This window comes from Vipera ursinii (assembly GCF_947247035.1).
Source record: "Vipera ursinii genome assembly, chromosome: 10".
Lineage (NCBI taxonomy): Eukaryota > Metazoa > Chordata > Lepidosauria > Squamata > Viperidae > Vipera > Vipera ursinii.
In genome coordinates, this window is record NC_139520.1 from 16,703,093 (window position 1) to 16,729,092 (window position 26,000).

General features: G+C 47.3%; 1 protein-coding gene across 1 annotated transcript; it reads left to right on the forward strand.

The window, feature by feature from the left end:
- The first annotated feature begins 425 nt into the window (after positions 1-425).
- On the forward strand, positions 426-24,584 carry GPT2 (glutamic--pyruvic transaminase 2). The gene is made up of 12 exons (XM_083370348.1): positions 426-789; positions 1,241-1,620; positions 15,621-15,710; positions 16,674-16,782; positions 17,490-17,623; positions 17,916-18,159; positions 19,481-19,560; positions 20,482-20,618; positions 21,190-21,364; positions 22,840-22,995; positions 24,262-24,374; positions 24,470-24,584. Exons 2-12 carry the CDS (start codon positions 1,246-1,248, stop codon positions 24,558-24,560), a joined length of 1,704 nt encoding a protein of 567 aa, XP_083226474.1. The 5' UTR covers positions 426-789; positions 1,241-1,245; the 3' UTR covers positions 24,561-24,584.
- Positions 24,585-26,000: the final 1,416 nt, after the last annotated feature.

Sequence of the window (26,000 nt, forward strand, 5' to 3'; positions counted from 1 at the left end):
TAGCTGATACCTTTACGGCCGACGCCTAAGAAAACCTTGCGAGGATCGCAACCTCAAATCCTTCCTTGGAAATCCGCAAAGTCCGGATTTCCTTCTGCAGCGTTTCCACCAAACTAATTCTCTTCCGCTACGGTTGCGCTCGGCGTATCTTCTTTGGCTGTGCAGCCTTGCAACGTTCAGGAAACATCTTTTCACATGCAAAACCGCTTTTCTTTTTCCCCCCCTTTGTTCATTAAATGACTGGCTCCGTTGGGAGGGGGGGTCGCTTTAGGGGAAAAGGAGCAGACCTCCCACCGTCTGTTTCCCCCTCTGGCTTCCGCACACCCACTCCCCCACCACCCCCTCCCCGGAGCCAAGACACGCGTCACCCTTGCTCGGGGAGCATCCTGGGAGCAGTAGTTTCCTCCCTCCCCTCTCCTGCAACGGCGGCCCCGGGCAACTACAAGCCCCATCAGGCAGCGCTCCACGGCTGGCGCAATCCCCGCGGCCAGCTGCTTGCGAGGGCTGGCCGGCTGGGCGGCTCCCGGCTCCGAGTCCGGCAGGCGTGGCGGAGGCCGAGGGGCTTTCTCAGAGCCGGCTTCGTTGCAAAGGCAGCCAGGCCGGTGGCTCATTGGAGAGGAGAGCTCGGTGGGGCGCCGCCTCTGACCCCCCCCCCAGCCTCCCTTTTTTTTTTTCCTTTTTCTTTTGCAAGCGGAGGAGCCGGCGCTGGAAGAGGCATAGGAGCCGCTCGCTCGCTCGCTCTTTTGCAAACGGGCCATCTCCTCTGCTTCTCGCAGGGCGCTGGTGCGGGTGAGATGCGGGGCGGGGAGCGCCTTTGCAGGGCTGGCGGGGTCGGGTCTTTTCTCCTTTCCTCCCCCCGACCCCTCCCTCTCGGTTTAATCTTCTCCGCTAAAGGAGAATCTTTGCAGCTCAGGGTTGAACTAGTCATAAATAGCAGGTAGAGACTTAGGTGCCGCTTCACAGCGCTTTACAAGCCCCTCTCTAAGCGGTGTACAGAGCCAGCCTCTTGCTCTCCCCCCCCCCCGTCTCTCTCCCCAGCAACCTGGTCCTCGTCTTACCGTCCTGCGAAGAATGGCAGGTTGAGTCCACCTTGAGCCTCCCTGGCAGTCGGCCGAAATGAGGGATCTTTTGATGCTTCCTGAGCTGGGCTGATTGCTGGCAGACGTTTCACCACCCAACTAGGTAACAGCATCAGGGCAGGATGGTAATCGTCTTCTCCCTTTTGTCTCCTTCTCCAAAGGCGCCATGCACCGCTTGTCGGGGCTGAGCAGGGAAGCCGTCGCCGCCGCCGCCGCCCCTCGCCTCCCTTCGCGCCGAGCCGAGGCCGTGCGCTTCCTAGCCCGGCTGGCCACCGGCAAAGAGCCGCGCCGCCGCCGGCCGCTCGAGGCCCCGCTGGGGGTCGCCCAGCCGCCGATGGAGACGGAGCTGGCGGCCCGGCCGGGGCTGGCCGGCTGGAGCAGCGCCGCCGCCGAAGCCCCCGCGCTACAGCTGAAGGAGAAGGCGCCTCGCGAGAAGATCCTCACGTTGGAATCCATGAACCCGCAGGTCAAGGCGGTGGAGTACGCCGTGCGGGGGCCCATCGTCTTGAAAGCGGGCGAGATCGAGAAAGAACTGCGGAAGGTAGTAGTTGGGGGGGGTGGGGGGGGGTGTAGGGACTCAATCATGGGGTTGGGCTCTAATTTGGGAGGTTGGGGGTTCCGGATAAGGTTTCCGTTATATGGGGGGGGATGTTGCTGGTTGTTTGCACGTGGCGCTAACCCGGGTTGCTGGAACGAAACCACCCCACCCCACCCGCCCGACCGCGTTCACACGACCGCAGCTTGCAAAGCGTAGTAGCCGCGCGCCTCGGCCCTTTTGGATGCTTGGAAACGGCCTTTCCCCAAACCTGGCGCCGTCCGGAGGCGGCTGGGCTCCGATCTCCGTCCTGAGCGGTGGGCGACACCCGCAGGACCCCGACTTGTCGCCCCCCCTCCCAGATGTGCAACGCGTGGGGGAAGAGCCCGAGTGTCATCCTGGCCGACGCCCCCTGAGCCACTCCTCCGCCGCTGCGGCTCTTGATTGGGGCAAGCGAGGCTGGCCGGCCGGAGAATCAGCCAGCCTGCGGCGAAGGAGGGGGAGGCAAGCCGGGGGACGCGCTAACCTCGCCGGATAGGCTCCTGATGGACCGGGGACCGAGTCGCTTAAGCGGTTCTTCCCGGGCCCTGCCTGCTACTGTCCTGCTTGGGACTAAGGTCCCTTCCCCCTCTTTGCGTTCAAAAATCTTGCCTCCCCCCCCACACCCTTGGAAAGAGCCCATTGTTGCTTTCCTTGCATGGATTAAGGGGGATGGGGGAGCCTGCTCTCTGTGGCTTCCAATCTGGAGCTAAAAGGTAAAGGTTCCCCCGCACATGCGTGCTAGCTCATCTCCGTTTCAAAGCCAAAGAGCCAGCGCTTGTCCGAGGACGTCTCCTGGTCATGTGGCCGGCATGACTAGACGCCAAAGGCGCACGGAACGCTGTTACCTTCCCACCGTAGTGGTCCCTATTTTTCTACTTGCATTTTTACGTGCTTTCGAACTGCTAGGTTGGCAGAAGCTGGGACGAGTAACAGGCGCTCACTCTGTTAAGCGGCACTCGGGATTCGACCCACCAAACTGCCGACCTTCTGATGACAAGCTCAGCGTCCTAACCCACTTTTTTAATCCCTTTTTTAATCTGGAGCTAGGGGTCTCCAAACCTGGCAACTGTTAAGACTTGTGGACTTCAACTCTCAGAATTCCCCAGCCTGCATGGCAGAAGAATTGTGGAAGTTGAAGTCCACAAGTCATAAAAGTTGTCAAGTTTGGAGACCCCTGACTCAGAGTGTTAAGCAGAGTAGTCTGCTTGGACCCATCCCTCCCAGCACCACCTTAGGGCAGGGGTCTTCAAACCTGGCCCTTTTATGACTTCTGGATTTCAATTCCCAGAATTCCTCAGCCAGAAGTCCACAAGTCATAAAAGGGCCAAGTTTGAAGACCCCTGCCTTAGGGATTCCAGATCTTAGGCAAGGATTCTGCTAGTGAGCTTCATCTGTAACTGAGAACAGGTGTAATCCTGGACTCACTGCCATTCATTTAGTGATGGTTCAAACTTAACAACGGCACTGAAAAAGCTGACTTGTTTCTCGCATTTATGACCGTTGCAGCATCCCGTATTGTGATCAAAATTCAGATGCTTGACAACTGACTCGTATTTATGGCGGTTGCAGTGTCCCGGAGTCATATGGTCACCTTTTGTGACCTTCTGACAAATAAAGTCAATGGTGGCGTCAGATTTCCTACACAAAACCGCCTTACTAACTTAACTTCAATGATTTACCTATCAATTGTGGCCAGAAATGGGACAAAAGTCACTTAACTGTCATGTTTAGCAATGGAAATTTTGGGCTCAAGTTGTGCTAGTAAGTGGAAAACTACTTGTGCCTTGTTTTTCCTTGTGTCTGTACTTGCTGCTTGGTTGGTCAAATAAGCAAGGAACTCTTAACTTCTCCCCTTTAATTTTCAGGCATTATTTTAGGGGAGATACCTGTTTTGCTTTGGAAATGCTTTTTGAATTGGAACTTGATGATAGAGTAGCAAAGAAGAAGAGGTATGAGTAAATGAAAAGAGGTAACGAACTCAAATAGATTTTCCAGCCATGTAATAGAGTGGGGTTTTTTTTGCGTAACAGAGTGAGCGCCTGTTACGCGTCCCAGCTTCTGCCAACCTAGCAGTTCGAAAGCACGTAAAAATGCAAGTAGAAAAATAGGGACCACTACGGTGGGAAGGTAACAGCGTTCCGTGCGCCTTTGGCGTCTAGTCATGCCGGCCACATGACCACGGAGACGTCCTCAGACAAGCGCTGGCTCTTCGGCTTTGAAACGGAGATGAGCACCGGCCCCTAGAGTCGGAAACGACTAGCACGCATGTGCGGGGGAACCTTTACCTTTACCTAATATTTCTGCTAGGCAATTACGCAGGACTCGTTCCTTGAGAACAAACACCTGGAGAAAAGCAAACAGCCACCTCCCATTTGTCTGTATCAGATACTTGCAAAAGAATGTAGTTGCATATTTCGTAGGATATTTGCTTTTCCTTCTGATGCAACCCTAGGTTCCTCAGCCTTATGTAACAATGGATAACTTACTTTTTACTTTAGATCTTGTTTCAGTAAAAAGTTAAACTTGGGGAGGAGGGGGGCACTTCATCCCCACCTGGGGTTTTTGCCTTTAAGTGTTTTTGGCTTGGCTGTGTTAATGGGAGACGGTTTTAAAAGGTTTTTGTTTTGTTTTTAAGAAATAATTAATTTTTCTCAACCCTGGTTGAAGGTGCTGGTTGTAACCTTTAAAAGCACCTTTAAAGTCAGATAAGTTGCGGTTCACCGAGAACCTTGGAACCTGTCTGTAGCTTTTTAAACCATTAATAGGAGTTTATTTACAATCTTTTATCTTCTAGAAGATTACCCAGATAGTTTGGTACCCTTGCAGATAATATTGGAAGTCAGTTTCCATAAGACAGTGGCCATCTACACATCTGCAGGGCACCAAGTTGAAAAAGTAATAAGCCAGCATTAGTCTCCCCAGCGAATTTATTCCTCTCTAAGTGCCTCCATCATGGTATACCACGGTCCAGCCTAAGCCCCAGCTGGCTCCATTCACACAACATATATCAAAACCAGAGGAGTCATATAACAGTTAATAATATTTGTGAACGCAGCATGGTGCAGGCAGTCCCTGACTTATGACCATTTGTTTAATAGTCATTGCTATTTTGCCTTCCTTCCTTCCTTCCTTCCTTCCTTCCTTCCTTCCCTCCCTCCCTCCCTCCCTCCCTCCCTCCCTCCCTCCCTCCCAGTGGTTAGAATGTAGTATTTCAGGCTAATTCTGCTCACTGCCAGGAGTTCGATCCTGATGGGCTCAGGGTTGACTTAGCCTTCCATCCTGCCAAGGTCAGTAAAACGAGTGCCCAGATTGTTGGGGGGAGGGGCAAGAGGCTGACTCCGTAAACTGCTTAGAGCAGGGGTCTTCAAACTTGGCCCTTTTATGACTTGTGGACTTCAACTCCCAGAATTCCTCAGCCAGGAGTTGAAGTCCACAAGTCATAAAAGGGCCAAGTTTGAAGACCCCCTGGCTTTGAGAGAGCTGTAAAGCCCTCTTATATACTTAAGCGGCATATAAGAGCAATTGCTATTACTATGTCAACAATGTCATAAAATCAGTCGTGACTCACTGGATGACTGCCTCACTTAGCAACAGAGGGTCCAGTCCCAATTGTGGTTGTAAGTTATGGACTGCCTGTAAATGCCTCAGGAACTGGACTTAGTTCAGTTCATTTCCTATGCTTGCCACTCTGCTGTTACCTGACCTATTGGCTGAGCTAGAGATTTCCCCACTCTCCCTGTTAGTTAACGGGACTCTGACCCCTTCACCTTGGCTTATGGACTTCCATGTTTGAAGGACTTGTGCATACTGATAAAGGAGTATTCAGCCATGTGAATTCCCAGCTGCTGGGTTTTAAGACTCCTGATTATTGGCCCAGCACTGTTTGAGAGAGAGTTGACTTTAATTCTCTTGAGTTGACTTAGGGCTTCAGTCTTGTGATGCTTGTCTTGACCTTTATGCGCCCGGACAATTAACTTGGCTGTGCGTTTTGTTCTAAACTGGATCACCTAATCCAGGATTCTTAAGATTGATCAGCAATCATTCTTGAAGCCTTAGAACTGTTCCCTCGGCAGTCTTTCAGGGCATGGATTATTTCTGAAAGGCAGTCTCTTGGTATTTATTAACCATGGTCATCCCAAGGGGTTTTGGTCTCGCTGTCAGTTGGATTTGTCCCTCAGGCTAAGCCAGGGGTAGCATAGCTGGCTCAGGAATTCTGGGAGTTGAAGTCCGCGAGTCGTAAAAGAGCCAAGGTTGCCTACCCCTGGTTTAGGCTGTCCCTCCCTTAGAGCATCTACACTCTCAGAATTGTGCGTCAGTGTAAAATGAGACTGAAATATCCCAAACTAGCAATTAATGTATTTACAAGAACACGGAAGAATACAAACATGAAAAACAAGTTCCACCGAGAAAAGCTTGCTTTTATTTCTTGCTCTGCTGCTCAGATTCTCTATTTGGTGAACCTAACATTTTGTGTACGTTTCAGCATTTGGAATTTACAGTTGACACCGGACCCAGGGCCTATAGCTGCCTATAGCAGCGTTTTCCAACCTTAGGAACTTGAAGATGCGTGGACTTCAACTCCCAGAATTCCCCAGCCAGCTATGCTGGCTGGGGAATTCTGGGAGTTGAAGTCCACGCATCTTCAAGTTCCTAAGGTTGGGAAACGCTGGCCTATAGGACTGTAGTCAATTCTAGCAGGAGATACTGTTGTTTTCCAGAAGCTAGTTGTTTTCCAATCTTGTAACAGAACTAAGCTTTCGTGGAGAGCAATCCACTTACAGTTTTTGCTCTACGAAGTCCTTGGGAGTCTCTGAGCTTGTTTTCTGGCAGACGTTTTATCACCTAACTAGGTAACATCAGTGCTAGAAGGGAGTGAGATTTGCTCTCTTTTGGCTTCCTGAATTCCCTGAGGCTCTTATTAACACACACACACACACGTGTGTGTGTGTACGCGTGTGCGCGTGTATATGTATATATCTGGTGATGTTTCTAACTTCATGGTTTCCCAGTGACATGAATCCAGTGCAATGAACCAGAAGACTCTGCAGATATCTCAGGGCCATTTACGATCTAACTTTTGGCTGTGCAACCTTCACTCGTTGTGACTTCACTTTGAATTACGCACATGCCTTCTGAATGCAAATAGCAGCCCACAAGATAAACAGACCTTGTTAACATCTGCAGAGTGATAACAGGAGATTTGGGTGTCAATTGTTGGCAGGCTTTCTTAGGAACAATTCCCCCTGAGCTTTTAGAAGGATTTTTTTTTTCTTAATGAAAGCAAGTCATGGCTGAGGATGTTGTATGAACCCCAACATTTTGGGGTTTTAAGTAAAATGCGGACAGTGCTCTGTACTAGGGCAGGACAAGAAACAATGGCTAGAAACTAATCAAAGAGAGAAGCAACCTGGAATTAAGGAGAAACTTCCTCACAGTGAGGACAATTAACCAGTGGAACAAAAGTTGCCTTCCAAAATTGTGGGCGCTCCATCACTGGAGGTTTTTAAGAAGAGGCTAGCAGACAGTCACTTGTCTGAAATGGTATAGGTTCTCCTGCTTGAGCAGGGGGCTAGACTAGAAGACCTCCAAGGTCCCTTCCAGCTCAATTCTATTATTATTTTTTGAGGCAAGATCTACCTTTTTTTCTTGACTGAACTTATGTAACCTCCAGAGTAGATAGTGAAGATGGAAAATATATACATTTAATCAATCCAAAAAAAGTTTAAACTGTAGCTTTTTAGCAGCTGCTGCTTAAGTGGAAATACCAGAATGAAAAAGCAGAAAATTTGTGGTTTAGGCTTTCACTGCTAGAGATGGGAAGACATTCAACTTTCCACTTGCTATTCACCCAGGAACCCCACAAGGATTGGCATCTGTATTGCAGAGTTTGTTGTTCTTTGCAAAAAGAGATTTCCTAAATGAAATTAGATCTCCAACTTGTGCTTAATTTCACATTCCTTTTTTGGATGGTGTTTAGATTCTCATTCCTGCTGTTCTTATGGTGTTGGAGAAGAAGACAAGTTGCATTCTTTGCCAGAACTTGCTTAGATTTGGGGGGGGGGCACACATGTTTAGGATCTTCAGTCTTGAATGTGTGTCAGCCCTTGCCTTAAACTATAACTATGCATCCTTGGATGTTTTCCTTCAGAGGAGAAAAACATTTTCCTAATTCCAGCGTTTGTACTTCTTAATGGGAGACCAAGATCCAGCTCAGCTTTTGGATCATAAATAGCTTTGAACACCCTGATGGAAAACTGTAAAAACATCTCCCACCCTCTTTTAGATGTTGCTGTTTTGCAAAATGTGCCTGCTATTTTCTTTTTGAAAAAAACCAAGTGCTAACATCAAAGGAATGCTTGATTGCAGATGATCGTTGTCAGCCAGGTGTTCTCTTATTTGATTTTGGTGGTGGGTGCGATTTTGTGCAGTACGGCGATCTCAGCGTACACCCACCTCAGTGTGTATTTTGTATCATGTAAACTGAGCCTCAATAATGCTGTGTGTAAGTGCAGCGTTAGGACAAAAACATCCATCCTTGAAAGCACTCTTTTATTCCTTTTATAATAAAAAATGCTGCACACCCTTCCATGTTTCATCTTCCAGGTTTTCGTTTCGTTTTCGTTTTATTTAATTTATATACCGCCCTTCTCCCTGGGGACTCAGGGCGGTTCACAGGGCATATAAATAAAAATACAGTACTATACAAAAGTTAAAACAAAGATTAAATCAGTGCCCAATTAAAAAACAATAATGCAATCTAAAATGACAATTTAAAACCCAGCTCCCCCATCAGGCCAGACCGGCCAATTCAAACAAATGGGTCTTCAGACCACGACGGAAAGTTCGGAGGTCCGATGCCGTCCGGAGCTCCACCGGCAGTTGGTTCCACAGAGCCGGGGCACCCACAGAGAAGGCTCTCCCCCTGGGGGCCGCCAGTCGGCATTCCCTGACCGGAGGCACCCTGAGGAGGCCCTCTCTGTGGGAACGCACAGGGCGGAGGGGAGTTGAAGCCGGCAGCAGGTGGTCCCCGAGGTACCCCGGACCCATGCCATGTAGGGACTTGAAGATCATAACCAAAACCTTGAACCTCACCCGGAAGACAACTGGTAGCCAATGCAGCTCACGGAGCAAAGGTGTAACATGGGAGTACCGGGAAACTCCCAAGACAACTCTCGCGGCCGCATTCTGTACCAGTTGGAGCCTCCGAGTGGTCTTCAAGGGAAGCCCCATGTAGAGAGCATTACAGTAGTCAAGGCGAGAGGTCACGAGCGCATGAGTGACCGTGCACAGGGCATCCCGGTCCAGATAGGGCCGCAACTGGCGCACCAGGCGAACCTGGGCAAAAGCCCCCCTAGTCACGGCCACTACATGATCTTCTAGGGTAAGCCGTGAATCTAGGAGGACTCCCAAGTTGCGAGCCCTATCCACGGGGGGTAAGAGCTCACCCCCCATAGAAAGAGATGGAACAATTTGAATGTCCCGGGATGCCGGAATGCACAGCCACTCAGTCTTGTCAGGGTTGAGCTGAAGTCTGTTCCTCCCCATCCAGACCCGAACCGCCTCCAGGCAACGGGACATCACAGCGAGGGCATCACTGGGGTGGTTTGGGGTCGAAAAGAAAAGTTGGGTATCATCGGCATATTGATGATACCCAACTCCAAAACCACGAATGATCTCACCCAGCGGTTTCATGTAGATGTTGAACAGGAGAGGCGAGAGAACCGACCCCTGAGGAACTCCACAAACGAGAGACCTAGGGGCCGATCTCTGCCCCCCTGCCAACACCGACTGCGAACGTCCCAGGAGATAGGAGGAGAACCACCGAAGAACTGTGCCTCCCACTCCCAATCCCCTGAGACGCCGCAGCAAGATACCATGGTCGATGGTATCGAAAGCCGCCGAGAGGTCTAATAGGACTAGGACAGAGGAATATCCCCTGTCCCGAGCCCTCCAGAGATCATTCACCAGAGCGACCAATGCCGTCTCCGTGCTGTACCCGGGCCTGAAACCCGATTGGTAGGGGTCCAGATAATCCGCTTCATCCAGGACCAGAGGGAGCTGATGCGCCACCACACTCTCAACAACCTTCGCAAGAAAGCGAAGGTTGGAGACTGGACGAAAGTTGTTCAATACAGCTGGGTCCAAGGCAGGCTTCTTGAGGAGAGGTCTCACCACCGCCTCCTTCAAGACGGTGGGGAAATAACCCTCACTCAAAGAAGCAGATATAACCGCCTGGAGCCAGCCTCGTGTCCTCTCCCTAGCTGCATAAACCAGCCAGGAAGGGCACGGATCCAACAAACATGTGGAGGAGCTCAGCCTCCCCATAATCCTGTCCACTTCATCAGGGGTCACAGAATCAAACTCTTCCCAGATAACATTGACAAGACCGCCCGTGTCCTGATCGCCTGACTCTGCCCAGCTGGAGTCCAAACCGGTCCGAATCCGAGCGATTTTATCCGACAGATGTTGACTAAATTCCTCGGCACGACCCTGCAAGGGATCCTCCCTCACCTCCTGATTAAGAAGTGAGCAAGTCACCCTAAACAGGGCGGCCGGGCGATTATCTGCGGACGCAATGAGGGTAGAGAAGTAATTACACCTCGCCACCCTCATCGCTGCGAGATAAGACCTAATATAGGTTCTTAACCGCAACCGGTCGGGTTCGGATCGGCTCGACCTCCAACAGCTCTCTAGGCCCCGTTTACGACGCTTCATCTCCCGGAGCTCCGCGGAGAACCATGGAGCTCGCTGGGATCTGCGCCGGGTCAGGGGCCGCAAGGGTACAACCCGGTCAAGTGCCTCAGTGGCTGCCCTTTCCCAGGTTTCCACTAAGGCATCCGCCGAGCTGTGAGCAATGGAGGCAGGTGGGGACCCCAGCGCCGCTTGGAATCTATCAGGATCCATTAAGCGTCTGGGGCGGTACCATCTAATTGGTTCCGTATCCCCACGGCGGGGGGTGGCAAAACGGAAGACCATCCGCAGGAGGTGATGATCGGTCCATGACAGGGGCATAATAAATGGAGAGCCCCCACCAAGATCATCCAACCACCGTCTAGATAAAAAAAATCAGGTCAAGAGTGTGGCCTCCCTCATGAGTTGGTTCAGAAATTACTTGCGTCAGGTCCATGGCCGTCATGGAAGCCATGAACTCCCGAGCTAGCTCAGATGAGCCTCCCAGGGATGGTAGATTGAAGTCTCCCAAAACTATAAGTTTGGGAAACTCAACCACCAACCCTGAGAGGATATCGAGCAGCTCGGGCAGGGCTGCCGCTGTACGACTAGGCGAAATGTACGTCAGCAGCAAACCCAACTGCGCCCCAGAACCAAATCTCACAAAGAGAGACTCACACCCGACTATCTGAGAAACGGTGGTCTCCCGCGGACATAAGGTCTCCCTAATAATAACCGCCACTCCCCCACCCCTACCTTGAGCTCTTGGCCGGTGCAGCACCCGGAAGCCTGGTGGGCAGAGGTCAACCAAAGGGACCCCACCCTCTGGGCCCAACCAGGTCTCCGTGATGCAGGCCAGGTCCGCATGCTCACCCTCAACTAAATCCCTAACGAGGGGAGCTTTGTTAACCACGGACCTGGCATTCAGATACACCAGCCGGAGCTCAGGAGGCTGCACATCCTCGCTCCCGGAACCTCGGGGAAGAAGCAGAGGGTCGGAGCGCCCCACCGCTTGCAAGTAGCGGAGATGGCCCTCCCGGTAGCGATACGGCCCCCTGTCTATCCGCCTGCTGCCATTCCCCGTCGTGGGAATTGGTAATCCCACGACCCGCTCGTGAGCTCCGGAGACAGCGACACCCCGATCTCCCGCCGCGCGGTCAGACCCAAGTCCGGCCTGAACCATGGTTGATTGGCCACCCCCCAAGGCCAGACAACCCTTATCACCCACCCCGCTCCCTAACCCTATAAAAAATCTAGATAAAAAAATGATCAGAGGCCTTCTATTAGCTTTATATTGACGGCCCCTGCCCCTGCCCGGCCATCTCTCAGGGTCCCAAAACTTGGGCCCGTCATCGAGGTTGAAAGTGTTTAAAGAGGCGGGTCGCACCCAGGAGAGGGGGGCTCCCCTGAGGGCATACAAATCCGTGCTAGTATATTTCCGCATAAGTCTAGCAAGTCCAGGAAAGGCGTCTCATTAGTGGGAGGATCGAAGCATAAAGACAGATATCTTGGTCCCCACCCAACTTCACTGCCACTCAGTTGGGTGCCCCCAGAGACAGGCCACCCCCCGCCCTCTCACGACGGGTTGCAACTCTGTTCCTGGAGGTGGGCCAGATATCCTCTGGGTAGGCAACCCCATAGAGCTCCCACCTCCATGGGGTCGCAGATGGAAAAAGTCAGGCCACTCTCCCACCGTGGCCGATACCCAGTTGTGTCCCAAAATCCAAGGGGAGAGGGGGAAGGTAGGCAGACAAGATGATAAGTATGTATGTCCATATGTCCGAGGCAAAAAGGGCAAGCAGGCCAGGATAGTAAAGATGGTCCAAATCGCGAACATCGCTGCAAAAGCAGTCCAAAGGCGGTGCGGGAACCACGTCATCCTAGTACCATTATGATGATCCGCGGTCATCTTCTCCGCCACTGAATGGACTGAAGACGCCGTCGCCGCCAAGATGACTAACAGTCGCCCTTTCCACCGTCGAAACGGCCCGAGGGCGACATTGCCGCTAAAGAGCAGCCCAAGGCGAGGTAGGGCAACGTGGAAATCCCACCGCCGGCGAGAGGGCCAAAAGCCGAAAAAGCGCGAAGCCAGCCGCCGGCAAACAGGCACACAGTCCAAGAAACGCCGGTGCAGCCGTAAGCAGTCCAAAAGCTGGCCCCAGAAATGTCTCATCAGCTGTTGGGCCGCTAAAGACGGCCAGAACATAACATCTTCGCCGTCGCCGCCGAACACGTATTGCCGCCGCTGCCGCCGAGCGCGGGCCGCCGTCGGCGCCAGGCGCGGCCCAGACACCACCGCAACCAGCGCCGGGGACGGCGCCCACGCCATTGCCGCCATTGCCGCCATCACCATCATTGCCGCCATTACCGCCTTCGTCATCGCCCGAAATCGCCGCCGCCCGAGCAGATTCACCAGCGTCCACCCCGACAACCGGGGCCAGTCCGGGAGCGCCTAGGCGGCCCAAAACGGCCCGAGGTGCAGGAAAAAAACGCCGGCGTCAGCCCCAAGCAGCCGCAGACAAACCGGGGAGAAACAGCTGACAAGAAAGAAGACAGCCGGCGTCGGCCCAAGCAGCCGCAAATGGTCCGGAAAGGCGGCCGCAGTAAAAGACCGCCGGGAGACAGCAAGAAGCAGGCGACAAACAGCAGGGCCAGCGGGCGGCCCCAAGCAGCCGTAAATGGTCCGAAAAGGCGGCAGCAGAAAGAACAGCCGGCGGCCAGCAGGAAGCAGCCAAAAAACAGCAGGGCCAGCAGACGGGCAGCTCAGCAGATGGAGTAAGTCATTGCCAGCTTCATCGACCTCCTAGTTGTCTCGCTGCCTAATTCCCCAACCCCTCAATCCCCATACTCAAAAAGCCCAAAGGCTCATGAGGGGCTCCCAAGGGACGCCTAACAGCTGGTGCTCGCGGAGCTCAGCCGAGCACGTCCGCCATCTTGGGTGGGGTCAGACTTCTTAAATGTCTACTTCGACTGGCTCCAATTACGTCTGCAATATATTCTTGTATTTGCTCAAGAAAGAAGCATCTTTCAAGTTCAGCCTGAGAGGAGAGAATGAAGTCCTTTGGTATCAAAGTTAGGACTTCCTTGAGAGTCAGAAAAGTCCAGCATTATTGAGACTGAATTGATGGGAGTTTGAATTAGCGTCGTGGTGTCTCTCATTTGTTGGCTTCTGTAGGATAGCTTCATTTTTGGCTAAACCTGCTGTGATTTTCTTAGTGTTACACCCAAACCAGGGTTCTTTATTTATCGTCTGAGCCAGAATTGGAGCTGAGGTTTTGCTTCAGAATTCTGACTGGTTAGAGAACAAGCAACAGCATCCTAGTTAAAAAAATAAAGTTTGGAGACTAAAAACGGGATGTGTTTCTCTCTTTTCCTGCTCTAGATTGCTTGTGATCGTACCAGTTAAGTTATTAAGTTAAGATATTCTTATAAAATCGGGTATTTATGCATGTTCAGTCTTCAATCTCTAAGATTGCCACCCCCGTGACTTGGTTGAAATGTCATGTTGTGTTTAAACAGGTCGGTTTGTTTTGTTTGAGTAAGCCTCCAAATTCAGGAATGTGTGCTAGAATTGGCATCACCTCGTTTTGAAGGGCTTCCTCACATGATCATTTGCTGTAAGGAATGAAGCTAGAGATTGCTGCAAATAAAGAGTGAAGCGGGCCTTTGTTCTAAGAAGGAGAAGGAAGGAATCTAAAACATAGAAGAGAGAGGAACAAGAAAAGCGGCATCTGGCAGGGGAAATAGGAAATGGAATATAAATAGGCAATAAACACATTTGTGGTACTTCTAAAAAAAGTTCGTCCTCTTTCGGTAAATTTTATTGACGTAAACAGAAATAATTTACATCCTGTAATTACCATCCAGATATGAAGTTGTTACTGCAGGGAACTTGTTCTTAAATGAGAAAGAGAGGGTGGTGCTTTATATTTTTATAAGATATTACTCCAGCAGCAGAAGAACCAATAAGCAAGTTTGTCAACTCAAAGCTTTAGGATTTGGGGGTGGCATCAGTGAGATTTTAAAGCACATTTACGCTCCAAATAAACCTAGACGTTATGCCATTTCTCAGCTTGGAAATCTGGTTCCGCCATATTGCATAAAAACACCTAATCATCAATTACGTGGACTGTCTTGATTTTAGCAGCCATATACTTTTGAATAATGTCTCCTGCCATAGTAGGAAAAACCCAACACAATCATCTCCTCTTCTAGTCTTCTGAACATCAGCTGATTGACTGCTGTCAGAGGCTGGGCTAAATGGACTTCTGGACCAGGATATTATTCAATGGACTTCCAACCAGGATATTATTAAACCAAGCATGGAAGGGGGAAAGGATGCACAAGGTTCATAAACGTGATGTCCAGTGTTCCCATGACTTGCCTATGGCCTCTTATGTCATCAGTGGACCTTTGCAATAAGGTGGACCTTTCTAAGGTGACAAAGCATGAGCAAAGAACTTTATGCCTCCTACATTGAGGCTGGCTTTTATTAAGAAAAAAACACCAGTACCGCTACTTTAAAAGCCGGTTGACCTTATTTGGTTTTAAAGACACAGGTATGGGCTGGTCCATACACAGAGGCTAATTTCATGCAGGGGCAGGAATCCTGAATAACAGTTTCAGCTCTTGTGAATGGAGGAGAACGTGTGATGTGCAAGCACCATGTTACTAATACCTGAGGAATGGCCCACAAACATTTTAACTCAGGGGTCTTCAAACGTGGCCCTTTTATGACTTGTGGACTTCACTTCCCAGAATTCCTCAGCCAGCTATGCTATGCTGGCTGAGAAATTCTGGAAGTCGAAGTCCACAAGTCATAAAAGGGCCATGTTTGAAGACCCCTGTTTTAAGTTCCCTTCGTCCAGTGCGCTCCCACATGGAGGGTCTTCTCAGGGTGCCGCCGGTAAAAGAATGCCGGCGGACGACACCCCGGGGGAGGGCCTTCTCTGTGGGTGCGCCTGCCCTTTGGAACCAGCTGCCCGTGGAGCTGAGGACTGCCCCTGACCTTCGTTCATTCCGCCGGGACCTGAAGACCTGGCTCTTTGAGCTCTCTGGCCCAGGCTGAGAATTTTTTAACCGGGGTTTTTATTTTAAGGGATAATTTAATCTTTTTCAATTGTTTTTTAACTTTTGTATTTTGTATTATTGATTTTAAATACCCTGTAAACCGCCCTGAGTCCTTCGGGAAAGGGCGGTATATAAATCTAATAAAATTAAAATTAAAATTAGTTGCGTTGGGTTCTACAAAGCTTGGATTTGCTGCCTAACAGTTTTCCTTTTTCTCCCTCCAGGGCATCAAAAAACCTTTCACAGAAGTCATCAAGGCCAACATTGGGGATGCTCATGCCATGGGACAGCAGCCCATCACCTTCCTTCGACAGGTAGGAGGACACGGCTGGAGGAAGACCGGAAGCCCCTTGGGGAAAGGCAGAGAAAGCCATAATGCAGGGGGCGTGAACGATGGGCAAGCGAAGCTTCACTCGCACAAGCAGAGGGTGTTTGTGCTCAGATGCCAAGCTCCATTTGCACAAATGGAGCTCCATGCGCAAGCACTTGCTGCTTGCACGAGTGGAGCTTGGCATGTGAGCACAAGTGTGTTTTTTTTTAATCCCATTTATATCCCGCCCTTCTCTGAAGACTCAGGGCGGCTTACAATTTGTGTGTGTGTGTGTGTGTGTGTGTGTGTGTGTGTGTGTGTGTGTGTGTGTGTGTGTGTCAGAAACGCACTGGCGAGTGTCACAGAGCTAACTTGAGCAAATTGGAGCAAAAGTACGCTTGCCAGGTAGTTGAGAAACGAGCGCCATGCCATGGTACCTTTGAAATAATAATATTATTGACAATAATGGTACAACTAGTTCTTGACTGACAGCCGCAACAGACTCCAAATTTTCTCCGTTGTTAAGCAAGGCAGTGTTATGGGAGTCTTGCCGCATTTCACACAGTTCTTAAATGATTCACTGCAGGTGTTAACTGAAATCATGCGATCATTCAGTCAATCTGACTTCCCCCATTGGCTCTGCTTGTCCAAAGCCGGCTGGGAAGATTATTCGTCGTGATCACCCTAGGACAGTGCAGCTGTCATAAGTACATGCCAGTTGCCAAGCACCTGAATTTTGATCACCTGATCATGAGGATGCTGCAGCAGTTGTAAGTGGGGAAAAACAATCCTTTGCCCGCCCTTTTTTAGTGCCATTGTAACTTCAAACAACCACTCAATAAATAGTTGTGCACTGAGGACTTAAGAGTGAGATTGGAATCGTTTTATAGATTGCTCTGAATGGCTGGGTTTAAAGTTGTGTCCTGTGCAATTCATCCTTTTCTCTTGTGCTTTCTGGGCAATGTAGGTGGTGGCACTTTGTACTTACCCCAACCTGCTGGACAGCTCCAGTTTCCCAGACGATTCCAAGAAGAGGGCAAGACGGATCTTGCAAGGCTGTGGAGGCAACAGCTTAGGTACTTCAATAATTTTTTCACATTAGATCTGGCCGTCTCCTGTTAGCGGTCATTCTGGACTGTGAAGGAGTAGAAGACTTCTGTCTAACAGAAGCTCTCTCTTTGGGCTAGATGGAGCCTGGAAAAAAACCACCCAGATTTTTTTTTAATTGATAATTTTCCAGTACAATAGTGATCTTTTGTTTTCTGCCAATTTCCTACATACTTTACCTTCTTTTCCATTTCTTTTCATGTTGCAGTTGTTTCATTTCTTATTGCTTGCTACATGATAAACCACTTTGGATACGATCACTTAGCTAGATAAGTTGCATGCTGTCTGGGGGAATTCTGGGAGCTGAAGTCTCCACATCTTAAATTTGCTAAGGTTGAGAAACATACAGTGATGTGTTATGCTCATCACTATCAACATCAGTTCAAGATGTTCCCGGGTCATTGTGTCTAGGAAAGAGTTTAAACTGGAATAATTTATTGAGGTACAGTCAGAAAAATTTAGAATTTTTCCAGTAGAAATGTCCCGCAGTTTTAACATTCAACACAAATGAAACACACCTTTCCCATCTCAAATTGGAATTCGAAATGATAGCAGAGTTGAATGACAGTAGCAACAAGGCTACTTGGGGGTTTTCTTGGGGGGTTAGGAAAAATGAAGGAAACGTCTTAGTGTCTTTTGTTGGTTTGGGAGGCTGACATTTTCCTTCCTTGCACAGGTTCATACAGCGCGAGCCAAGGAATCAATTGCATCCGTGAAGATGTCGCGGCATACATTGAGCAGCGAGATGGTGGCGTCCCTGCAGATCCAGAGAACATCTATTTGACCACGGGAGCAAGCGACGGCATTGCTGTAGGTGGCATTGGGGGCATCTTCTATTTATATATATATATATATATATATATATATATATATATATATATATATATATATATATATATATATATATATATATATATATATTCAACTTACTAATACATGTTAAATTCCTTTCTTTCTACCTCGTTTTCCTAACCATTGATCAAAGGTATTCCATGTTCTAAAGCAGGGGTACCCAACCTTGGCCACTTTATGACTTGTGGACTTCAACTCCCAGAATTCCTCAGCCAGCCATAACCAAAGTTACCTTTCTTCAATCTTCCAGACCATTCTCAAGATCCTCGTCTCTGGAGGTGGGAGATCCCGAACTGGAGTGATGATCCCAATTCCTCAGTATCCTTTATATTCAGCTGCCATTTCTGAATTGGATGCCATCCAGGTGAACTATTACCTGGACGAAGAGAACTGCTGGGCCCTAGATGCGAACGAATTACGCCGCTCCTTATATGAAGCCAAAGCGTATTGCAATCCCAAGGTTCTTTGCATCATTAATCCTGGAAACCCCACAGGTGTGCAAAACCTCTACAGGTCTGCTCTTCACACTTTTCTCTGTCCTTTCTCTATGGCCTGGTTGTAGTAAATCATGATATCAAAGTACAGGCAGCCCTCTAGTTACGACCATTATTCAGCCAGCAGTCAAAGTCACAACAGTGCTGAACGAATGGTGGTTATGACTGGTCCTCAGAGTGCCAGTCTTCTCAGGGTCTCTGCAGTCATGTGATTGTGTGCAGCTGGCTCACACTTATAACTGGTTGCAGTATGATAGTATGATTGACGTTTGCAACCTTTCCTGCTGGCTTCCCCAGAAAGTCAATGGGGAATCTGGCAGGAAAGGTCACAAGTCACTGAGATTTCTATGGAGACTCTCAGTCATCCAGGTCGTGGTTATCCCAAAGGTGCTTTTTCAAGAGACAACTGGAGTTTTGGGGGTTTTTTCTTTGAAGATGTTTTGCTTTTCATCCCAGGAGCTGAAGGAGCTTCTGGGATGAGAAGCGAAACTTCAAAGAAAAAATCCCCAAAACTTCAGTTGCCTCTTGAAAAAAGTCACTGAGGTAAGTCTCTCCCACCTATGCATGTTCTCCCATAATAATAATAATAATAAAGTTGGAAGGGACCTTGAAGGTCTTCCAGTCCAACCCCCTGCTCAGGCAGGAAACCCTATTCCATTTCAAACAAACGGTTGTCCAGTCTCTTCTTAGAAACTTCCAGTGTTGGAGCATTCACAACTTCTGGAGGCAACTGTTCCACTGATAATTGTTCTCACTGTCAGGAAATGTCTCCTTAGTTCTAGGCTGGTTCTCTCCTTGACTGGTTTCCATCCGTTGCTTCTTGTCCTGCCTTCAGGTGTTTTGGAGAATAGCTTGACCCCTTCTTCTTTGTGGCAACTTGTGCTGGCCATTTGCATGCCACTCAAACCTTCCCGGAGCCTCGTCACACCTCCTGCGCATCCTTCCCAACCTTTGTCACACTTGCATTGAGCACCTCCTTGCACCCTCCCCATGCTCCTTTTGCTGTGCATCCCTCACAGCCTTGTGCACCCTTCACACCCTACCTGACCCTCACACCTAAGACTGGGACAGTTCTTTTGTTTCGGAATGAAGACATTATTGACGTATCCAGTGGTGGGATTCAAAAATGTGAACAACCGGTTCTCTGTGTGGATGCCGCTTCCGGAATTCCATTCTGGGCCTGGGCAACAAAAAATTAGCTACCAGTTCTGCCGGAGTGGTGGGAACTGGCTGAATCCCACCACTGGACGTATCCTCTGTTTCATTGGAAAGGAGGACTGCTTTGAAACTTTTTCCCCCCTGTTTCTTCCTTGAATTTTAGGTCAAGTTCAAAATCGGAAATGTATTGAAGACGTGATACATTTTGCCTGGGAAGAGAAACTGTTTCTTCTGGCTGACGAGGTAATGAAAATGTTCAGCCTTGGAGACAACAGCTTATCTGGACATTGGAGAGCATGTATCGCTGTGATGTTCTTGCAAAATGACCAGGAGGATCAGTGGGGCCGATCACAAAACTTCCAGATGCGAAAAGACAAGATTGATACATTATTTGTCCTAGAGAAATATATACCTATTCCTGGGTCCTTCCTAGGTTTCAAGATTTGTCTTAGGAAATTAAAATGAGGTGTTTCAATGCATACTTACTTATTGACCGAAGACCCAGAGACCCTTATGCAACTCAGGATAATGTTAGAGTGGGGGCTTTCTTTGGAGCACAGCAATGTTTTTACTTATATTAAAAGAATGTTAAAAATGGAGGGGGAGGAATCAGAAAATAAAACTGCTGGGTATAAAGAGAGCTTTCCCTGAACACACAAGCTAAGGAGCATCAGAAGCTCTACAATGTTTGCTGTCATATAAATAACTGAGTCCTAAAAAGTGATCTTGCTTTTTGAAAAATAAGAAGCCTACAGATAGTCCTCAAGTTACGACTGGTCACTTAGTAACTGTTTGAAGTTATTACAGTCCCCCCTGAAAGATACTTACAACCTGGTTCCAAAGGGGGAGGCCTCCCCTGTAGTCATGTGATCACATTTGGACGCTCAGGAACTGACCCACCTTTATGGCTTTAGATGCGTCCCATGGTCATGTGACCATAATTTACAACGTTTTTGCTGAAAATTGGCATTTATTCAGCGGTTTTTAGCAAAAAATGCCCCAGAGTGAACAATGGGTACAGGGTAATGGCCAAGGTCATAAAATTGGGCAAGTCATGTGATGACCCACTTTATAACCACCACACCTTACGACTATAATGGACAGGTTACCATCATGGTGATTAATTTGAGGACTCCCTGTATTTTGTCTTTTTCTGGGGTGCAGGTTTATCAAGACAACGTCTATGCAGAGAACTGCCAGTTCCACTCCTTCAAAAAAATCCTTTATGAAATGGGACCCGATTATTGGAATAACGTTGAACTTGCTTCTTTTCATTCCACTTCCAAGGGCTACATGGGCGAGTAAGTTTCCCAGCTGAGTATGGAATTTTTGCCATGCAATATCCAGTTGACTTAAATCCCTTGCCGTGGCTTCCATGGGATGGTCAAACAAAGTCAACACCTCACTTCTTTTGTAGAAAAGGGCTGTGGCTTGAACTGCACAGGTGTGGCAGGTTGATTTTTCAAAAAAAATTTACTATTACAAAACAAGTAGTACCTTCTATTATTTGGGTACGGTAGTACTTATTTAGCATTGATTGGAAGATTATTAATACCCTTATGATTTAGATAACTTAAACCCTAAAGATGAAGGGAAGAAAAGAAAGTTTATGTCCATATTAACTCTGATTTTTTTTTTACTCCCTGCCGCAATGCGTAGCCTTGGCTTATACGCTGGCATAATCCACCAAGCAGTTGCCATTCCTTTCTTGCAACAAGAAGATTCAAATAGGATCCTGTGTTAGTTGTGGGTTTTATAGGTTGCCTTTCTGCCATTGCGAGAATTTCATGCTACGTTTTCCTCACCAGCACATTTTTTTCCCCTCTTTCTCCTTTCTCCTTTCTGTTCCTGCTGCTTCTGCCTGATTTTCAGGTGTGGCTACCGGGGGGGCTATATGGAAGTGATAAACCTGCATCCAGAAATTAAAGGGCAGCTACTTAAGCTCCTCTCTGTCCGTCTGTGTCCACCTGTCTCCGGTCAAGCTGCTATGGATGTGGTCGTGAACCCCCCTGTTCCTGGAGAAGAATCATATGCCCAGTTTATTAAGGTTTGTGCATGCATTTAACATTCTTTCCATTTTTTTAAAAAAAAAATCCTTCTTAAAGCCAGCAGGAGCTCTTGAATCACTGGCAGCCAGAGGAGAGGAGAATGATAGGTGCTCAAAGAAACACCAAGACAACGTCACATTTTCAATGTGTCCATAAGGATTCATCTGGGATCCATTTTTCCAAAGCGGAATTTCTTTTCATTTTTCATACAACTATTTAAAAAGAAAGTAAGCTGTTCTTCCATCCATCCAAACGTCCTCCATCTGGTGCCTTTTCAAATTTGCCTTTGAACTCTACTCGTTTCCATCTGGCACGTGAGGATCCCAGACTGAGAACGTGCACAGTTATCTGAAGGTGGTGGGCAGTGTTTAGAGACACTGATAACAATGCATCAGGGATAGTTTGTGGATTCACACTTGAATCGTATAGGATTAGATTGGACTGCAAATCATTTATACCCCTGGCTGGGTTCGCGTAGTCTTTCAAGTCAGCCGACAAACCACACAGGAACCCAAATAATATTCAACAGAAACAATGCACAACAAAACTTAAGAACTTAAGAATCCAGTTAAGTGCATACTGGGCAATTTTAATTGCCTATTGTCACCAAGAACTATCACAGTTGGCTGTGTCCACCTCACTGGAATAATCGTTTGCTTATTCACTCATTTATCCTGTCTGTGATTTCTTTCGTTAAGAGTGGGATACAAAGCTTCTCCCATTCTCCAGCCAAGAAAATGCAGATTATGGGACGATGCCAAGTTAGATGTGGGGTCCGTGGTGCTCTCCGAGCTTGGTTGTTTTCTTGCAGACATTTTCACTGCCGAACTAAGTAACATCATCAGGCTAGTAGGCAGCGGACTCTGCTCTCCTTTTATATACCAGATGAAGGGAAGTTTAGATGGTGAGTGGATGGTGCTGAGAAACTTGAAGAACTGATACTGTAAGAAATAAAATAAGAACTGCAAAATGATAATGATGATGATGATGATGATGGAAGGGACCTTGGAGATCATCTAGTCCAACCTCCTGCTCATGCAGGAAACCCTATACCATTTCAGACAAATGGCTGTCCAGTCTCTTCTTAAAAACTTCCAGTATTGGAGCATTCACAGCTTCTGGAGACAGGTTGTTCCACTGGTTAATTGTTCTAAATGTCAGGATATTTCTCCTTAGTTCTAGGTTGCTTCTCTCTTTGGTTAGTTTCCATCCGTTGCTTCTTGTCCTGCCTTCAGGTGCTTTGGAGAATAGCTTGACTCCCTCTTCTTTGGGGCAGCCCCTGAGATACTGGAAGACTGCTATCATGTCCCCCCTCGTCCTTCTCTTCATTAAACTAGACCTACCCAATTCCAGCAACCTTTCCTTATATGTTTTAGCCTCCAGTCCCCTGATCATCTTTGTATAGTGCCAGCTGGTTTGAGCTCCCCAGTTCACGTGTCCTTTGTGTGACATGCTTTCACTTTTCCTGACACAGGAAAAGGAGTCGGTCTTGAACAACCTTGCAATGAAAGCCAAACTAACCGAAGACTTGTTCAATGAAGTGCCGGGACTCCACTGCAACCCGCTTCAAGGAGCCATGTATGCGTTCCCACAAATCTTTATCCCTGCCAAGGCCATTGAAATAGCCAAGGTGAGACTGTCTCGTTTTTCTACAAGAAAAGCTGCTGCTGCTGCTGAATCAAACTGGAGGTTGTTCGCCTGCTTTAGACAGAACATTTGTCCGCCAAAATGACCGCAGGATTGTTCGGCCACATTTTTCTTAATGGAACCAAAACTGGCTTGAGTTTACACATAAGCTAGACTTTATACGTTACATTGGCCATTTCGCTAATAAAACTCTGTTATGTGGGCGGCATTATCCACGATGAGAATGCGAGCTTAGCGTATTGGACAAGATGGTTTATCTGCTCAATATCTCACATGTTGCCAAATTGCTCTGCTCTTCCAGTGAATGAAAAGATAGTTATGCTTGCTTCTTGGAGAACGTGCCTTTAAAGCAGGGGCCTTCAAACTTGGCCCCTTTTATGACTTGTGGACTTCAACTCCCAGAATTCCTCAGCCAGGCATGCTGGCTGAGGAATTCTGGGAGTTGAAGTCCACAAGTCATAAAAGGGCCAGGTTTGAAGACCCCTGCTTTAAACAATGGGATAGAAAAAGAATAGATGTGGCAGGTTATATTATATAATATTAGGTTTGGTGGTAGTGTCCTTCTCCTTATACCTCCCGGGGTGCCCAATCATTTAGTGCAGACCTCAGGCCCTTATCTGAATCCATAGTTTCTAGAAATCAGCATCCTACACATTTGAAGTCCCTCACCAAGACATTTGAAATGAAAAACACAGGTAAATCTGAGGGTTCATTCTAAAACAGCTATTGTATATAGGTAATCCTCAACTACTTTGCCACAGTTACGAAGTGAATAATTGTAGTTGTTACGTTAGTAACACGGTTGTTCGGTGAATCTGGCTTCCCCACTGACTTTGCCTGTCAGAAATCCCAAAAGGTGATTACGTAACCCTGGGACATAAATACGAGTCAGTTGCCAAGCAACTGAATTTTGATCATGGGACCAGCGCTGCCATTGTCATAAGTGTGAAAAAATGGCCATCAGTAACTGTTTTTAGTGCTGTTGTAACTTTGAACAATCACTAAACGGACTGTTGTAAGTTGTCTACAGTTGGCGATCCTGCCCACTCCCAACTGCTTCTTTTAAACCTACACCCGGTGTAAGGTGCTAAACCACATGGGGGCAAGAAAACACATGGTCGTATCTGAACATGAGGGCATTCAGACCTCTTTAATCATTTCAGAATAGTATGATATTCAGAAACCAGCAGAGAATTTTGGAAGGCCTATGCAATTAGTAATTAAGCCATTGAACTTCACATTACTCCAGGTCCACCAAATGGCTCCCGACATGTTCTACTGTATGAAACTTTTAGAAGAAACCGGGATCTGTGTTGTTCCTGGAAGCGGGTTTGGCCAAAGAGAAGGAACTTATCACTTTAGGTAAGGCCTGGACTTACAGATACTGCCGCAAGGAAATTATTTCCTTGTAATCGCCACAAGATATTCACTAAAGTACTTTTTCTTTTTCCTTCTAGGATGACGATTCTCCCACAGGTGGAGAAACTAAAGATCTTATTGGAGAAAGTGAAAGATTTTCATATAAAATTTCTGGAGGAATACTCTTAAAATAAAAGACTTCTTATTTTTTTAGACTGTATCTTTGAAAGTGTATTCAAGCTGCGACGGGAAAATATGCTTTTCAGAGGGGGCGGTCTTTTTTCATCAAATTCATGATAGAATTACAATTACTGGAGCTTCAGCTTGATAGAAAAGTCTAGTAAAATACGGGAACAAACCTACGGAAATAAGATAGGGGAAATGCATTAAAAGAATTATTAATGCAGTCATTGGTTGCAAATTGAGATGTCACAAAAATTGCCTCAGTCCCTGAGTATGAAAGTAAAACTTGATTGCCTTGGTGCCGATAAACATTCTTTATGCTTTTCTTTTAAAAAAAAAAGATATCACAATATCCTTTCCTACCAAACCAATTTAGAAAACTACAGTTGTACAGGTAAGCTAAAAGCACAGATGAAATTATTTGGAACTCTTCTGATGAGCCTATCTAAGGGAGATGAACCCAGAATTTTTTTTGCAAATAAAACTATTAAAATCTCCTGTTTCAGGATCAAAAGAAGGGGCTCAAGATCTTGTTCTGACAATCAAAATGAATTCAGTGCCTTTTGAATTTCTGGTGAAGCTGCCTCAACATGCAAAATACAACATTTATCTTTGATAAGAAGAAAGGTCACTTCATCTGTTTACAAGCCTGGCTGAAAAATAAGTAAAAGGAGGGGAGCTAGAAAGAGACTTAAGGAATTATAACAATACTTAAACTCCTCCTTAATTTTAGCCAGCTGTTTCCAAGCTAGAAATATTGAGTTTAAGCTTCCTTTGGCTATCATGAGTGCTGGTCTTAATAAATTGGGAAGCAGGGAGCAACTCGGTTGCAGAAATCTGAGTAGGAACATTTTGGAAAATAAACGGTTACTTTGGATAAAGTGTCCAAAACAAAAGAAGACCTTATTGGGATGTTGGATTACATCTTTGCATCTTTGCATAGTAAACAAAAGTTGATGACAGAGGAAGGTTTGCTCATAAAAACTTTTGGTTTTCTTGATCACTGTTCTTCATGAAAAGGTCTCTGATTGCCCTTGAATAATCTTAAAGGGGCCAACCTAGAGAAGACTGAACAATAAGAAAGGGTCCAATTTGATGTTGCCTCCCTGAACATTCAGATTCCTTCTGGACTGTGACTTAAATTTAAATTGTTATTGAACTGGGACTTGGTTGGGAACTTAGTCTGCTTCAAACTGTGTTCCTGCTTCTCGAATTTCAACTGTTCAGAAGCTATTCACTCAAATTTCTTAATTGGGTAAATGTTGTTTTGATGTTGGAAGACTGATCCATGTACATGAAAACATAAATAACATCTGGAGCAGTTGCAATTAAAAATATTTTTGTAAGTAAACATTTTCAGATGTATGGATGGGAAGTGAGCATGTGTAGTCCTTTGTTTTTCTCTTGTGGTCACTTTTTAATGCTACTGAAAATTACGTCAAGTTT